The sequence below is a fragment of the Heterodontus francisci genome, chromosome 6 (genome assembly GCF_036365525.1).
Source record: "Heterodontus francisci isolate sHetFra1 chromosome 6, sHetFra1.hap1, whole genome shotgun sequence".
Classification (NCBI taxonomy): domain Eukaryota; kingdom Metazoa; phylum Chordata; class Chondrichthyes; order Heterodontiformes; family Heterodontidae; genus Heterodontus; species Heterodontus francisci.
In genome coordinates this window covers 6330554-6347779 of record NC_090376.1, presented here as the reverse complement: position 1 = coordinate 6347779, position 17226 = coordinate 6330554, and the positions used below count along the sequence as shown (strand labels likewise).

The window sequence follows — 17226 nt, the reverse complement described above, 5'->3', positions numbered from 1 at the left end:
ATGTGCTGACTAAGGGCAGCAATTTGAAAGCAGAAAAGAGTTGTGGAGGCTCTGAGGAAGGACGATGACAGCAGTTTTCAAAGGGAGAAGTGTCTGAGGAAAGGGAACCATGTATGCTAGTTAATGGAGGGGTCAGGAAGGGAGGTTGCGTGGTCAGTAGTTTAGTGAGAAAGGGATCAATCTCATGAATGAGGAGCTTGGAGACAGCACAGGGCGGGCTGATGGAGAAACGAGACACAGGATCTTATTCCAAGTCACCGGAGCTCAGACATTTGTGATCAGTATGGTGCTATTTAAATGTAGAGTATCCTCTACTTAGGCTGAGAGTCAGATATTGAAACAGCTGAAAAATTGGTTTGGGAGCAGGGTTACAAATGGTCATCAATCTCCAAACATCAACTCTCACTGAGCTGAGGAAACTAGTCAGTACTCATAATAACCCACTCTCCTCCCACATATACATTACCCGAGTAGTCCTTATCTTCTGCTGTCTCCTTCTTGTCCTCCCTCTCCACCGGGTAGAGCAGTGTGCTGACTAGACCCTGGTTCGGCTGGAGGTAGGATGTGATGAGCTCAGTCAATGTTTTGAAACGTCTCACCTGCACACCTTGAGAAGTCTGTTTGAATGGAAATCACAAGATTATCACCAATGCCCATCCTCCTATTTCGGTCCAAACCAACACACTTGTATTTTTCCAGTATTCTTAAGAGTCACAAGGTACAGACAGAGGCAATCTGCAAAGCTGATGCTCGCCATTGCAGTGTCCCAATGCTTTTAAATATGCTGGCATAGGCACAACAGGCCAAACAGCCTGTGGGATGTGGGAGATGATGGCAAAACCAGATTTATTGTTGCTAAGTGGCCTTAGAAGGTTATGGTGGGACTTCTTAAGTGTTGTGGTCCTTATGATTACATAGTATTTACAGCACAGAAACAGGCCATTCAGCCCAAGTGGTCTATGTCAACGTTCATGCTCCACATCAGCCTCCTCACATCCCACTTCATCTAATCTCATCTACATATCCTTCTATTCCTTTCTCCCTTGTATGTTTATCTAGCCTTCTCATAAATGCACCTCCAGCTGTGTTGGTGTTCCCCCAATGGTTTCAGATTGGAATATTGAAACAATGAAAGCGCGACAATATATGTGCAAATCAGGCTGCTGTGAGATTTGCAGGTGATTGCCTCACTATGACATGACTTCTACTGGAAAAGGAGTCAGTTCATTCAGCCCCTTGAGCCTGTTTCAACATTCTGTTAGATCATGGCTGATCTGTATCTCAACACTTGTCCTTCTTGATGGTAGGTGTCACTGAAAAGGAAGATGCTGTCAAAGTAACCCTGTTGAGTTGCTGCAGCACACACTGTAACCATGGTGGATATCAAGTCCAGGGGAGAGGCAAACTGCTCCACCCTGAATGTCGCTATGCTTTGAGAGTTGAACTGAACCCATCTAGGAGTGGTGAGTATCTGCTGTGTAGATGGAGAAGAGGTTTTGAGGGGTCAGAGGTTGAGCCCCTCATCCGAGTACCCAGCCTCTGCCCTGCTCTTTTAGCCACCTGTAATGATATGGCTGTTCCAGTTCACCAGGATGTTGCCTGGTCTGGAGGGCATTAGCTATGAGGAGAGGTTGGATAAACTCGGATTGTTTTCACTGGAACGACGGAGGTGGAGGGGCGACATGATAGAGGTTTACAAAGTTATAAGCGGCATGGACAGAGTGGATAGTCAGAAGCATTTTCCCAGGGTGGAAGAGTCAGTTACTAGGGGACATAGGTTTAAGGTGAGAGGGGCAAAGTTTAGAGGGGATGTGCGAGGCAAGTTCCTTACACAGAGGGTGGTGAGTGCCTGGAACTTGTTGCCGGTGGAGGTGGTGGAAGCAGGTACCATAGAGACGTTTAAGAGGCATCTTGACAAATATATGAATAGGATGGGAATAGAGGGGTATGGACCCCGGAAGTGCAGAAGGTGTTAGTTTAGGCAGGCATCAAGATCGGCGCAGGCTTGGAGGGCCGAATGGCCTGTTCCTGTGCTGTACTGTTCTTTGTTCATCTTTTGGTTTACAGTGACTAACAAGTTGAACGTCAAACTCCAATCCTGTGCCCCAATACCTGCTCTATAAGTGCACATTGCTTTATCCAGTCATTCTTTTCATTTTATGAACCAATAATTTACAGAGGAAAACAAACACTTTAGCCAATTTACGGGTGTGCAGACAGAAAGGGAATGGGTGACTGTGAGGCAGTGCAGGAATCCACCAAGTGCATCTTGGTCTCTAGCCGGTATTCAGTTCTGAATGCTGGTGAGAGCAATGGTTCATCTGCAGAGTGCAGCCAGAGCCAAGTCTACAGCAGGCTCAGTTATAAGGGGTTGAGGGGGCAGGGGGACAGGAGGAAAACTGAAAAAGCAACAGGGATAGGAGGTTCTATAGTTAGAGGAACAGACAGACATGTCTGCGGCCGCAGACGTGAATCCAGAATGGTGTGCTGCCTCCCTGCCTCGCTGAGCAGCTGCACAGCAATCTGAGGGGGGAAGACGAACAGCCAGCGGTCATAGTCTAAGATAGTACTGTTGTGATAGTGTATTTGTCAGTATGTTAAACTGAATTTAAATATATGCTGATGCTAATATGTATGTCATCACTGGAAGTGATGCAATATCACCTGATTCAGTTCTCTTGCAGTCAGTTAGTGGGTATGAGCTGAAGCAACAAGTCTCCATTAAAGCTCTGCGTTCAAAACCTTTATGTCTGCCCTTCAGTTTCGTTTGTATTAGTCCAGAAAGATAATACAACAAATACCATTGACATAAGAAGAAAGAGGGATGCAGTCCTGCAGGCAAATTTTGGGGACAAGGCAGGAGACGAGCAAACAGGACCTCAAAATTATTCATCTCCTGATTACTACCAGTGCCACACCCTAGTGAGTATAGAAATAAGAGGATACAGTAGATGAATTCAAGGATGGAAAGATGGTGCAGGAAAAAAGGCTTTAGATTGCTGGGCCATTGGGACTGGTTCTGGGGGAGGTGGGCCTAAATAAAGTTGGAAACAATGGCTTTTGGAGCAGTTTGCTTGTGCTGTTGGGGAGGGTTTAAACTAATGTGACGGGGATGGAAACCAGGTTGTCGCAGTAGAAAGGAGAAACACGGTACACAAAGGGTTGGGAGAGACTAAAAGCACGAGAGTAAAAAGAAGTGTCAGTGTTAGGTTACAAGAGCAGGTCAGAGGGTGGGAATTCTGCGGCAAGTAACACATCTCCTGACTCCCCAGGGTCTGTCCACTATCAGGCACAAGTCAGGAGTGGAATGGAATACACTCCACTTGCCTGAATGAGTGCAGCTCCACCAAAAAGCTCGACACCATCCAGCCCGCTTGATCAGCACTTCATCCACCACCTTAAACATTCACCCTCTCCACCAGTTATTGAGTTCTCAACACAAACATACCAAACAATCGGAGGTTGAATGATAAGTTGAATGAAGGATCTTTATTAAATAACAATTACAGGAAAGCTCTAAGATACACGTGCTGACTAACACTGTCTACTATCCCATGTTGGCTTACATCACTGCCCGTGATGATGTATACAAAACTACTTATATATTAAACAGTATGTTAACTAATACTTAAGCAAATCACAACATTCCTTTTCTGTAAGTGGAAATATCAAATTATAAGCTATGTACATAATGAAGTAGGGTAGTTGTTAACGATATTTACACATTTAGTCGTTTGGCAGTACAGAACTTGAGAATTGCTGAAAATAGACATGTCTCATCAGGACAATACACAAGAATAACCAATGTAAGGGAAAACAACTTATACTGCATGAGAAGAGAGAGTGCTGATTGGTTGGCAACTGAACTCTGATTGGTAGAGGCGTTGCCATGGAGAATGCACCAGTTTACATTGACACAGTTAACTGCGATGCTTTGTTTGAAATTTAAACCAGGCAGCTTGACCGATTGGTCAAGGCATTGCCCTGAGGAATGAACCAGCGAATGGCAGTCATTTATTTTGTTCAGCTGAAACAGGCGCAATGCGTGTACATGTTCTTTCTGTCTGCAAAGAACAGGGCCTGTGTATTGATACAATTAGCTTCCAGTATGCGCAAATGTGCCACACTGCAAGTCCTAAAGAATCTTAAATTGGTTGTCAGAGTAATTCTTAGCACACTGCAATTATTTAGCAAATGTTGTCCAATCGCGGAATCACATCTAATGTTGGACACGGTTTTGAGTTTTGCAAGCACAGACTGGTTGGGTATGGCATGTACCTTGCCCATTGCGAACAGCGGAAGGGACATGTTGTTTAATATGATCCGCCAGTCTTTGGGATGTACGGCCTATATACCTAGCATCACACTGGTATTGATATTCATATATCACATTACTCATTTGTGTGATGGGCAGGGCGACTTTTTGGCTTGATGGCAGCACCCTGTAAGTGGCAAACACCACACATGTTGGTGCTGCTTAGTAACAAAGTGAATTAGCTAGCTAATTTGTTGTTCAAATTTTTAAATTATATTAATACATTGGTTATTCTTGCGTAAAAAAAAACAAGAAATGCTGGAACCACTCAGCAGGAACTCCGAAGGGGGGTCACTGACCCGAAACGTTAACTCTGCTTCTCTTTCCACAGATGCTGCCAGACATACTGAGTGGTTCCAGCATTTCTTGTTTTTATTTCAGATTTCCAGCATCCGCAGTATTTTGCTTTTAGGTTATTCTTGCGTGTTGTCCTGATAAGTGCAAGACGAAAAGCTTAGACATGTCTCTACTTTCAGCAATTTACACATGATTGATCAATGAGAGTCAATAAAGTGTCTCTGAAACGTACGGGTGGTCTGCTAATTCGACTTAGAATCGTAGAAAGTTTAAGGTACAGAAAGAGACCATTTGGCCCATCGTTTCGGTGCCGGCCGAAAAACAATCCACGTATTCTAATCCCACCTTCCAGCATTTGGTCCGTAGCCCTGCAGATTACGGCACTTGAGGTGCATATCCAGACTCCTTTTGAATGAGTTGAGGGTTTCTGCCTCAACTACCCTTTCAGGCGGCGAGTTCCAGACCCCCACCACTCTCTGGGTGTAAAAGTTTTTCCTCGTGTCCCCTCTAATTTTTCTACCAATCACTAAATCTATGCCCTCTAGTCACTGACCTCTCTGCTAAGGCGAATAGACTTGATCTTGTAACGGTGAAACTTTGCTGAGATCTGGAATTGTCGATTCTTTTCTTGACTGGTAGATTTGGAGTGAATTATCTTGTACTTGTGTATTGTACTTGTCATTTTCTTCAGCTCCATTCTTAGGCCTTGAATATGAACATGCTCTTGATGCTACTGGAGTGTCAGGCACGACATTGAATAACTCTCAGCTAACGCTTATTCTTTCTCAACATCGTTCCATTAGGGGTGGTTACTTCATATGACCATAGTTCATTACAGATCTTGGTCAGTTCCGCAGGGAACCACATCTTCTCTTGCAGGTGGATCACTGACCCTTTGTCCGATCCGTAAAGGAGATAACTCCACACCTGCATTCCTGTCATGTGTTTTAATTTTTTCTTGTCTCGCCAATTTGTCTTGGACTGAATGATCTTATCGAGTGATGACTCGGAAGAGTTGTCCTTAATTGCCTTCTAAGTATGATCCTGCATCTAGATGTGTTGCTCGTATGTGTAACATTGCTATTTGGATATCTTGATTGGTTTCTTCACATTTCAGAATTAGTGACTTTACTGTACGCACCATCCTTTCTGCGAGACCGTTTAATCTTGGATAATGTGGAGATGATGTAACATCATTCACAGCCCACTTTGCCAGTGTACTGTGGACCATTATCTGACACCATCTTCTCCTGGGAACCATAACGACTAAATATTGCACTTATCACATTTGCTACAAACGTGCTTGATGCATCCCTCAATTGGCGAATGATAGGAAATTTGTGGAAGTACTCAGTGATGAGTAGAAAGTCATCACCATTGACAGTAAATAAGTCAGTGGCTATTCTTGACCATGGATGTGATGGAATATCATGAGGATGAAGTGGCTCTGAGTTGGTTCGGTTGATGCTCTTAACATGCACTGTGCATCCTCACTGCATTCTCTGTCACTATTGATTCCTGGCCAATAAACTGTCTCACATGCAAGTCATCTTGACTTTTCAATGCCCAGGTGACCTTGATGCAATTGTCTCAGGATATCTTGATGAAGCGCTTTTGGAATCAACACTTACTACCTTTAAAAATGATGCCACCGGATATTCCTAATTCGTCACAATATGTCCAAAGGTTCTGAGGCCTGTGGGAACCTCATTACACTGATGAGCTGCCATAATGCCCTTAGGACAGAACCTTTGCAAGTCTCTTCTTGGAGCTCTTCACATTTTTTCTGTCCAAATTGCATTTAATCAATATTGTACACATCTTCTAGTTCTACATCTATTTTGGTTACTTGGACATCTAGCGGTATATCATCTTGTTTCTTGGGGTTAGGTAGTCGGCTCAATGCATCAGAAGTTTATCCTGAACCTCTCAATTGCACCCTTGTAGCTTAATTAATAGCCTTTGCAGTCAAGGTGGCATGCTGGTGAGTAATTTTTGCCAAATCATTGCCAACATCTTGAGATTAGTCTTGACAACAAAGATTTATCAAACAGATATATATGAAATCTGATGACAGTGAATATCAATGTTAATGTTTCTCGTTCTGTATTCAAACAGCTCAACTGAGTGGGTGATCGAGTTTTGGAACCAAATGCTATTGGTCTACCTTCCTGTAATAGACAAGTGCGGAGACCTTTTTGTGAAGTATCCACCTCAAGTGTAGTTTCTTTCCTGGGGTCGTAATGTTGCAAATATGCTTCTGCAGAAAGTGACTGTTTTAGCAAATTGAATGTGTGACGGTATGCGTGCCACAATGGCATAGTTTCTTGAGAAGTTCACGCAGTCAAGCTACTCTTGGAGAAATTTGAGATATACAGTGCTACAAAGTTAAACAAACCTTAACATATCTGTAAATATTCCTGGACTTGGAGTAGGCATTGATTGGATATCCTCAACTTTACTGGGATCCGGATGTATTCCAGCATCAGAATAGTTCAGCTGGAAAAGTTGATGTGGCTCACATTGATAGCATAGTTTTTTGCTATTAAACACGAGACCTTCTCTTCTGCCCGTCTCCATTAAGATGTGAAGACTCTTGTCATGCTCTTCCTTGCTACTTCCATGACTGCTATGTCCTCTGCAATGCACAACATCCAGGAACACTGTCAGTAATGCAATCCATTTGCTGTTGAAATAGGTCTTGACTTACTGACAGACCAAATGGTTACCATAGAAAGCAATACTTTCCAAATGGTGTTCTGAAAGTCATTAGCTTCTGTGAATCGTCAGAAAGGTTGACTGACCAGTATCCACGTTTTGCATCCAACTTCGAGAAAAGCTTGGCCCTCGCAAACCTTGGATTTAACTCTTCCAAAAGCAAGAATTTTGTAAGGGCATCTTTTGAGTGGTCTGTTCAATCTTCCGGGATTGAGGCATACTCTGATGGTACCATCTTTCTTAATTACAGCGCTTATAGAGCTACACCAGTCAATGTGTTGCTGAACATGCCGAATAATCCCTTTTCGTTCCAATGTATCACACTCAGCTTTTAGCCCTTGATGTTGGCACTGAACTTCTATGGTGGATCTATGGAGGGAACTGCATCGTCTTTCAGAAGAACAGCATCTCCTATAAAACTGCCCAGGGTGTCAAATCTGTCCAGGTATTTCTTTTGCAAATCCTGAAAGGACTCAATGGGGTCACATTTGCCTTGATTGTGCAGCATTGGGATATTACTGATTTTGTGAACCATCACGATCTTGAGCTCACTGAATGCTGGTAGTCCTGCTACCAACGAACCATTGGTGTCAACATAGAAGACTTGCAGCGACCATGCAGAATTTCCATATTTGCTCTCCAATATCAATGTTCCCACGCAGCCCATTATATGCAGGGAGTCTAGCTCTTGTTGGCTATAACAGATTCCTACTTCACTAGATACATGTCTTTTAGTATCCGCAGTGGTAAAATGTTGGCACTTGCACCAGTTGTAGCTTGTGCTTGCCACTCCTGTTTGGCCATATGATTTCGATTGTAGTGAAGGCTTCCAGTTGTGTGATTGCATCCATGTGGTGTGTGACTGTCACTGTGTGGAAAGCTTGTTCACTTTTAGTGCCTTCTTTGCTGTCCAGGTCTTTGCCTACCTCATGGCATGCCTGTGCTTAAACTAGTATTTTTTGGAAACTCTTTTTATTCTTGCCACTAGGCAATGTCTGTTTCTTTTTGAACTGTGGCTTCTGACCCCGCTTCTTCATTGCCAGATTTTCTACAGTCTTGCCCGGTGTCTCTTCAGACCACATGCCTTGCAGGTATCCCAAATGCAGGACAGTTTCTTGGCTAATGCATTAGACTGTACTTGCCGCACACCTTTCCCTGTCGCGGTGTCTTGCCTACCTCACCTATGGCTGTTGCTGTTCCAAGCACTCATATGTATGCCTGCTTGCAGCTATGGCTTCGTATTTTCTGCCATCCTTGAGAAGACACACAGTCATATCCTTTTCCCTTATCAAACAGATTTTTTGGAACGCCTCTATCAGAGTTGATGCAGTTACCAGCTCCATTATCCTCTCTGAGCTCTGCATTTGAAAAATCACAGTCTTTCCCTCGTTCAGGGCATCTACTGACAAACTGGTCAACAATTTCTTCGGGCTGTTGTCTGGAGGCCATCAGTTCCAGTCGATGGATCCTGAAGTGGATCTTGACCTTCAGTTGGTCTTCTAACGTTGTTGAGGGTTTCGATGGGTCTTTCTGGTATGCTTCTGACAGTCCAGAAGTATTGATGCAATGGAGTCCTTCATTGCCAATCGCAATCTATCTTAATTGCTTACTTGTTGAGTTCTGTGACAGCAAGATCTAAAAAGCATAACTCCATGCGCTGTCTGAAGAGCTGAAATTCGTAGGGGAAATCAGGAAGCTTCCAGTTCATCGCTGGGTATTTTGTGATCATGATGCCCAAACTGCTTGTTTACAAGAATTCTTCTGTTAGAGCTTTCTCCTTTAACTATTTTCTTTTTAAAAACTTTCCTTGAAGGAAAAAAAGCAGTGCAGGTGTGCTGTGTCTGCAGCTTTGGACCTCTGGCAAGCTCTAAGCTCTGTGGCTGCAGCGCAGCCTTTCAGCCTCTGCTCAGGGAGACTCAGCCCACAAAGCACTTTTGGCAGGAAAACCATGACGCGCAATGGCAGTGAACTGTCGCTGCCCCGATTTGAACAGACTCCTTTTTTTGAGCACGATTTCTGCCTTTCCTGATGGCCACCATTCGAATAAATTACTCCCTTTGTTCACTCACACTCTCCCCGAGTACCAATTTTTGAGGATGGTCTTCAAATCTGTTGCGCCATCGTTGCTTCCTCCAGCAATCTGCAGTGTTATCCCAGGCTTTAGGGCTTTCCACAGCAGCAACTATCATCCTCGATGTCCCAATGTGACTGCTGTCCCGCAAACACCATCAGAGCATGTTGAGCACTTCTGCCTTGCTGCTACTCTGTTGAGTTCCGATGGCACCAGTGTTGAGTTCTCAACACAAACGTACCAAACAATCTGGGGCTGAATGGTAAGATGAATGAAGGATTCTTTACTACAAAATAAAATTACAGGAGAGCTCTTAGATACACGTGCTGACTGTTGACTAACACTGCGGAACTACTATATCACATATTGGCTTGCACCCCTTCTTGTAATGATGAATACGTTAATAGTTGAGTATACAACAGTATGTTAACCAATACTCGAGCAGTGAAAGCAGTATCACAGCAGTGTGTACTATCTACAAGACCGCAGCAACTCGCCAAAGCTCCTTCGACAGCACTTTCCAAACCTGTGACCTCTATCAACTAGAAGGGCAAGGACAGAAGACGCATCGGAACACCACCACCTGCAAGTTCCCCTCCAAGCCACACACCATCCTGACTTGGAACTAGCTCGCTGTTCCTTCATGTCGCTGGGTCAAAGCCTGAAACTCCTTTCCTAATAGCACTGTCAGTGTACCTACACCAGATGGACTTCAGCGGTTCAATGTGACAGCTCACCATGACCTTCTCAAGGGCAATTAAGGATGCACAACAAATGCTGGCCTTGCTAGTGATGCTCTCATACCCTGAATGAAAAACATTAGGTGGGATCAGATAACAGGGAATGCAATAAGGTCTAAATTAGGTCAGGTAGCATCTGTGGAAAGGAAAACGGAGTTAACATTTCAGGTCTGTGACCTTTCATCAGAATCAGTCCTGATGAAAGATCACAGACCTGTAACATAAACTCTGCTTCTCTCTTCACAGATGCTGCCTGACCTGCTGAGTATTTCCAGCACTTATTTCAGATTTCCAGCTTCTGCAGTGTTTTGATTTTAAAGTTCAAATTAATTTTTTACTATGTATGTAAATGCACAAAATATGGTAAATAAGGTTGGTGAGCTGCAGGTGCAGATGTTGTGGCAATAATAGAGACCTGGCTTAATAAAAGGCAGGACTGGGTAGTAAATATTCCTGGATACAAAGTGTTCAGGAAAGATAGGGAAGGAAAGAAAGATGAGTGTGACTGCCCTTGACATCAAGACATCTCCAACAAGAAAGAATCTACCCATCTCCCCTTGACATTCAACAGCATTACCATCGCTGAATCCCCCACTAACAACCTAGGGGCTACCATTGACCAGAAACTGAACTGGAGTAGCCGTATAAATACCATGGCTACAAGAGCAGGTCAAAGGCTAGGAATCCTGCAGCGAGTAACTCACCTCCTGACTCCCCAATGTCTGTCCACCATCTACAAGGCACAAGTCAGGAGTGTGACGGAATACTCTCCACTTGCCTGGATGGGTGCAGCTCGACACCATCCAGGACAAAGCAGCCCGCTTGATTGGCACCCCATCCACAAACATTCACTCCCTCCACCACCGACGCACAGTGGCAGCAGTATGTACCATCTACAAGATGCACTGCAGCAATGCACCAAGGCTCCTTAGACATCACTTTCCAAACCCGTGACCTCTACCAACTAGAAGGACAAGGGCAACAAATGCATGGGAACACCACCAGCTGCAAATTCCCCTCCAAGTCACACACCATCCTGTCTTGGAACTATATCGCCATTCCTTCACTGTCGCTGGGTCAAAATCCTGGAACTCCCTTCCTAACAGCATTGTGGGTGTAGCTACCTCACATGGACTGCGGCGGTTCAAGAGGGCAGCTCACCACCACCTTCTCAAGGGCAATTAGGGATGGGTAATAAATGCTGGCCTGGCCAGCGACGCCCACATCCCATGAAGAATTTAAAAAAAAAGAGGGGTTGCAGTATTGAGATTATTATAGTGCTGGAGAGAGAGGATGCCCTGGAGTGGTCAAGGGCAGAACCTATTGTTTAGAGTTAAGAAACATTGGAGATTCCATTACACTACTGGGTGTTTTCAATAGGCCATAACTAGTGAGAAAGATAGAAGTGCAAATTTGCAGAGAAATTATAGAGAGGTGCAAAAACTGTAGAGTATGATAATGGGACACTTTAATTATCCAACTATAAACAAGGATAGTAATAGTGCAAAGGGCAGAGGGGGGATAAGTTTTTGAAGTGTGTTCAGGAGAATTTTCTTGATCAGTATGTTTCCAGCCCAATGAGGTTCTGGGGAATTAGGTTGGCCAAGTGGATGAAGTGTCAGCAGGGAACAGTGATCATACTATCATAAGGTTTAGGTTAGCTTTTGGGACAGACAAGGAACAATCCAGGGTAAAAATACTTAATCGGAGGTGGGCAATTTCAGTGGGGTGAGAAGCAATCTAGCCCAGGCTGACTGTTGTTGTCTGTTGCTTGTCATTTACATAAACGACATAGATGACTATGTGGGGGGGTAGGATCAGTAAGTTTGCGGATGACACAAAGATTGGCCGAGTGGTTAACAGTGAGGTGGAGAGTCTTAGGTTACAGGAAGATATATGGTCAAATGGGCAGAAAAGTGGCAGATGGAATTTAACGCTGAAGAGTGTGAGGTGATACACTTTGGAAGGAGTAATGTGACATGGAAGTATTCAATGAATGGCCTGACACTGGGAAGTTCTGAGGAACAAAGGGACCATGGTGTGTTTGTCTATAGATCTCTGAAGGCAGAAGGGCAGATTAATAGGGTGGTGAAAAAGGCATATGGGACACTTGCCTTTATCAATCGAGGCATCGATTACAAAAGCAGGGAGGTCATGTTGGAGTTGTACAGAACTTTGGTAAGGCCACAGCTGGAGTACTGTGTGCAATTCTGGTCACCACATTATAGGAAGGATGTGATTGCATTGGAGGGGGTGCAGAGGCAATTCAACAGGATGTTGCCTGGGATGGAACATTTAAGCTATGAAGAGAGGTTGGATAGGCTTGGGTTGTTTGCGCTGGAGCAGAGAAGACTGAGGGGTGACTTGAGTGAGGTGTACAAGATTATGAGGGGCATGGACAGGGTGGATAGGGAGCAACTGTTCCCCTTAGTTGAAGGGTCAGTTACGAGGGGTCACAAGTTTAAGGTGAGGGGCGGGAGGTTTAAGGTGGATTTGAGTAAGAACTTTTTTTACCCAGAGGGTGGTGACAGTCTGGAATGCCCTGCCTGGAAGGGTGGTAGAGGCGGGTTGCCTTACATCCTTTAAGAAGTACCTGGATGAGCACTTGGCATGTCATAACATTCAAGGCTATGGGCCAAGTGCTGGCAAATGGGATTAGGTAGACAGGTCAGGTGCCTTTAATGCATCGGTGCAGACTCGATGGGCCTCTTCTGCACTGTATTATTCTGTGATTCTGTGACTGGAATTAAAGATTGGCAGGCAAAACTCTAACAGAACAATGCACTGCCTTTAAACAGAAGATGGTTTGAGTACAGTCGAGGTACATTCCCACGAACGGGAAAGGTAGAGGATAGGCAATATAAACTAAAGGGTACAATTCTAAAGGGAATGCAGGAATAGACTGACCTGGGAGTATATGTGCACAAACCATTTAAGGTGGCACAAAGGTTGAGTAAATGGTGAAAAAGGCATACGGAATCCTAGCCTTTATAAATTAGAGGCAGAGTACAAAAATAAGGAAGTTATGCTGAACTTTTATAAAACACTTGTTCGGGCTCAACTGGTGTATTGTGTCCAATTCTGGGTACTGATTTTAGGAAGGATGTGAGAAAAGATGTATAAGAATGGTTCCAGGGGTGAGGGACTTCAGTTACGTGGATAGACTGTAGTAGCTCCGGCTGTTCTCCTTAGAGAAAAGAAAGTCGAGAGGAGATTTGATAGAGATGTTCAAAATCATGAGGGATCTAGAAACAGCAGATGGAAAGGAATTGTTCCCATTGGCGGAAGGGTCCAGAACCAGAGGACACTGGCAAAATATGAGGTGACTGGCAAAAGAATCAACAGTGACATGAGGAAAAACCTTTCTACGCAGCAAGTGGTTGGGATCTAGAATGCACTCACTTACAACATAGTGGAGACAGATCTAATCATGGCTTTCAAATCAGAATTGGAGAAGCAGCTAAACAGAAAAAAATTTGCAAGTCTAAGGGGAAAGGGTGGGGCAGTGGGACTAGCTGCGTTGCTCTTGCAGAGAGCTGGCACAGACACAACAGGCCAAATGGGATCCTTCTGCGCTGTAATCATTCTATGATTTTTTTTTTTTAAATAGGCTTGCTGTGTGATACTGTGAATTTATCATCTCAAATTGCTCCCAGCACCAGTATTTCACTCCAGTGTTACGTAACTCAATACTGTTTACCAACACAATGCAACTTTAGAAGGACATTTCTGTTGTTCTGCAGGTGGGCTTTTACACACTTCAAGTGGCCACTATGAAATTTTCAAACTTTCACCATTACTCTTGACTTAATTATAGCACTGCACAACCTGGTTGAGATCAGGTTGAGGAGCTGATATACATGTAACTGGAGAGAGGCTGTCAATCAACAGCACAGTTAAGCTTGTGGGAGAGAGGTACTGACTCCCTGAGCTGTGTAAAGACCACCCAAGCTCATATGTTCACTTCAGTTTGGCTGAGGAAGACCAGAGTGGAGGGGGGGGGGGGGGGGGTGGGTGGGTGGGAAGAAGCTCTTGCTGCTACTTGGGGGTTAATGCTGAGCGACGAGCAAATTTTTTTCCTGTGAATTCAGTAAGGGACAATGTGCAAAAACTAACAGTCAAGCCAACTGTGTCCACCTAAATTGTGACAAGATCAATAAAGATAACGGACAAGAAAAAAAGCCCAGCATTTTATTCATCACAGCCACCCATATCCACAGTACACATCAGTAAAAAGACTGTTGTACCGCGATACTGGAGATGTTGGTATCAGTTAATAATTCAACAGAAGAAAAATTACAAATGACAAAATAAAATCTAATCCAAGAAAGAAAGAAAGAAAGAAATAGGAGTAGTAGGCCATAAGGCCCCTCAAGCCTGTTCCACTGTTCAGTAAGGTCATGGTTCATTTTCAAGCTCAACATCACTTTTCCACCCTAACGCCAAATCCCCCGATTCCTTTAGAGTCCAAAGATCTATTTCTCTCAGTCTTGTATATACTCAATGACTGAGCATTCACAGTTCTCTGGGGTAGAGAATTCCAAAGATTCACAACCTTAACAGTGAAGAAATTTCTGTCGAGGTATTCAAAAGGGAACTAAACTGTTATCTAAAAAGGAAGGTTGTAAAGGGCAACGGGGAGAAGTTATGGGAAGAATGGCACTAGATGAATTGCTTGTCTGGAGCATTGGTACAGAAACAATGAGCCGAATGGCCTCCTTTTGCGCTGTAATAATTCTGAGATTCAACAGTCCTACATGGTCAACCCTTATCCCTAGGGTATGCCCCCTAGTTCTAGGTTATCCACGATAGGTTATGATTCTGGGGGAAGGCTCAGAGCTGTGTCTGTGTAAAATATTGTCCTTTCAACGGGAACCCATTAGAAAAAGAGAGTTTGAAACTCATCGAGGATATTCTGTGTGAACAGCAGCTTTAGTAAACAAAAGTCTCCTGCTTTGAAGCAACAAAGATGGTATTCTCAGGGCAATCACCTAAACAATGGGACAGATAGGGGAGGGGGCCAGTCATACAGTGACCAGTCCCCCAATTTCAACAACTTCCATTTATACAGTGTAGTTTCAAAGTGCATAACTTGTATTGATGCAACTTATGATGTTTCAAAACCCAAGTCTGTGTCAAGGAGGAATTTGGATTAAAAATAACCTGCTCACACACAGCTCTTCAAAAATGCCCAACTAAGATGGAACTTTTAAACTGACAGAGTTCTCCATCAGTTGAGCGCATTGGCAAGATAGGAACTGTCCTGCCGAGGATAGTTTTTTTTTGGAAAGCTGGAGAGCCCGTACAGTCATGATGGGCTGAAAGGCCTCCTTCTGTACTGCAAGATTCTACGAAAGGGCAGTGAGGGCAGGGATCAATAAGGTCTGCTCCAAAAGTACAGCAGTGACTCAGAGAAAAAAAAGACTTAGTTGTATAGTGCTTTTCACCACCACTGGATATCTCAAAGCTACTTAGAGCCAATGAAGTACTTTTGAAGTGCAGTCACTATAGTAATGCAGCAAATACAGCAGCCAATTTGAACACAGCAAGTTCCCAACAGTCACGTGATAATGACCAGATAATCTATTTTTTGTGATGTTGATTGAGGGATAAACATTGGACTGGACACTGGGGAGAATTCCCCTGCTCTTCTTTGAAACAGTGCCATGGGATCTTTTACATTCACCGGAGCAGGCAGATGGGGCCTCAGTTTAACATCTCATCCGAAAGAAAGCACCTCCAACAATGCACTTCCTCAGTACTGCATTCGAGTGTCAGCCTTGATTTTTGCGCTCAAGTCTTCAAGGGGGACTCAAGAGGCAAGAGTGCTCCAACTGAGCCACAGCTGACACATGTAGCAATAAACCAGTAATGCAAATATCCGCTCAGACAGGATGTGCACACAGTGTGCAGGCTCCCAGACAAGGTAACTTGTGCAAGATACCTTTAGAGAGAGCTGGATCATTATCTAGAGAGAAACAGTGTGGGTTTTATATTATTAAATCAATGTAAATTATATAAACTTACTTCTTAACCAAGCTTAGTGGAGAAAAACTCTTTATTCCCTTTGCCAAAACCACTCCAGATGATCTTCTGTATTGAACCAGTTTGTTCAGATTTGCCAGAGGCAAATTACATGCTCTAGTGCAGAATGCTGTCACACTGTCAAACATGTCAATCTGTTGCATGTGATTGTTTCCCCGAGTGCTATGACAGCCATTTGCAGCTATTGTGCGACAGAATGGGTATCTTTGTTTAGTTACATTTAAGCAAATGCATATCATTCGGCTTCCATCCCATCTTCCCAATGCCTTTTGTCCCCCTTTTGCTCCAAAGCATTACCAATTCGTAGTTTCTTCATTGGCGCTGACATCTGTGGCCTTGGCTCCTGAACAAAGGAACGATCATTCAGGAGGGAAGGCAGGAAGCACAATTTTCACAGAAAGGGTAGTAGAAATGTAGAGTTCTTTACTCCATAAAGGCTGTGGATTCTTGATCAATTGAAATTTTTAAGACTGAGGTCTATAGATTTTTGATAGGTAAGGGTATCAAGGCTAACTGGTTTACGCTAATCCCTGCGGCAACTTGTCCCACCGATCTCTTCAGAAGCTCAACACCCATTTACAAAGATATCGAATCAGGGACTAAACACAGGAGGAGGCCATTTTGTCTATTACACCTGTGATGACTCTTCGAAAGAGCTATCCAAGTATTCCCATTTCCCTCCTCTAAAGTACAAGCTGAAATACTCAAATGGTTGTGGATGCCGAGGGTCAACTGAAATGTTTAACTGATAGATAAGATTTTAGTTGGGTAAAGATATCAAGGGATATGAAGTTGGTAAACGGAGTTGAGGTCCAGATCAGCTATGATTCAGCTGACTGGTGGAATAGGCTAGAGGACTGAATGGCCCAATCCTGTTCACGTGTTTGGAAGGGGTTGGCACAGAGATGACTGGGATGCTATTCTACAAAACCCGCAAAGCCCAATACTGGTTTGCAAGTTAACTTTTGTTGCAATGTGGTCACCAGGTACAGATATGCTAAAGTCAGAAAAAAATACCACACATACAGGGTAAAATACAC

General features: G+C 43.8%; 1 protein-coding gene across 1 annotated transcript in view; it reads right to left on the bottom strand.

The window, feature by feature from the left end:
• Positions 1 to 17226, bottom strand: part of inppl1a (inositol polyphosphate phosphatase-like 1a) — a 236145-nt gene that overhangs the window by 99317 nt on the left and 119602 nt on the right. The window contains exon 3 of the mRNA XM_068033038.1: positions 467 to 617. Coding sequence (XP_067889139.1) covers positions 467 to 617 — 151 coding nt within the window. The remainder of the gene's footprint in view (positions 1 to 466; positions 618 to 17226) is intronic.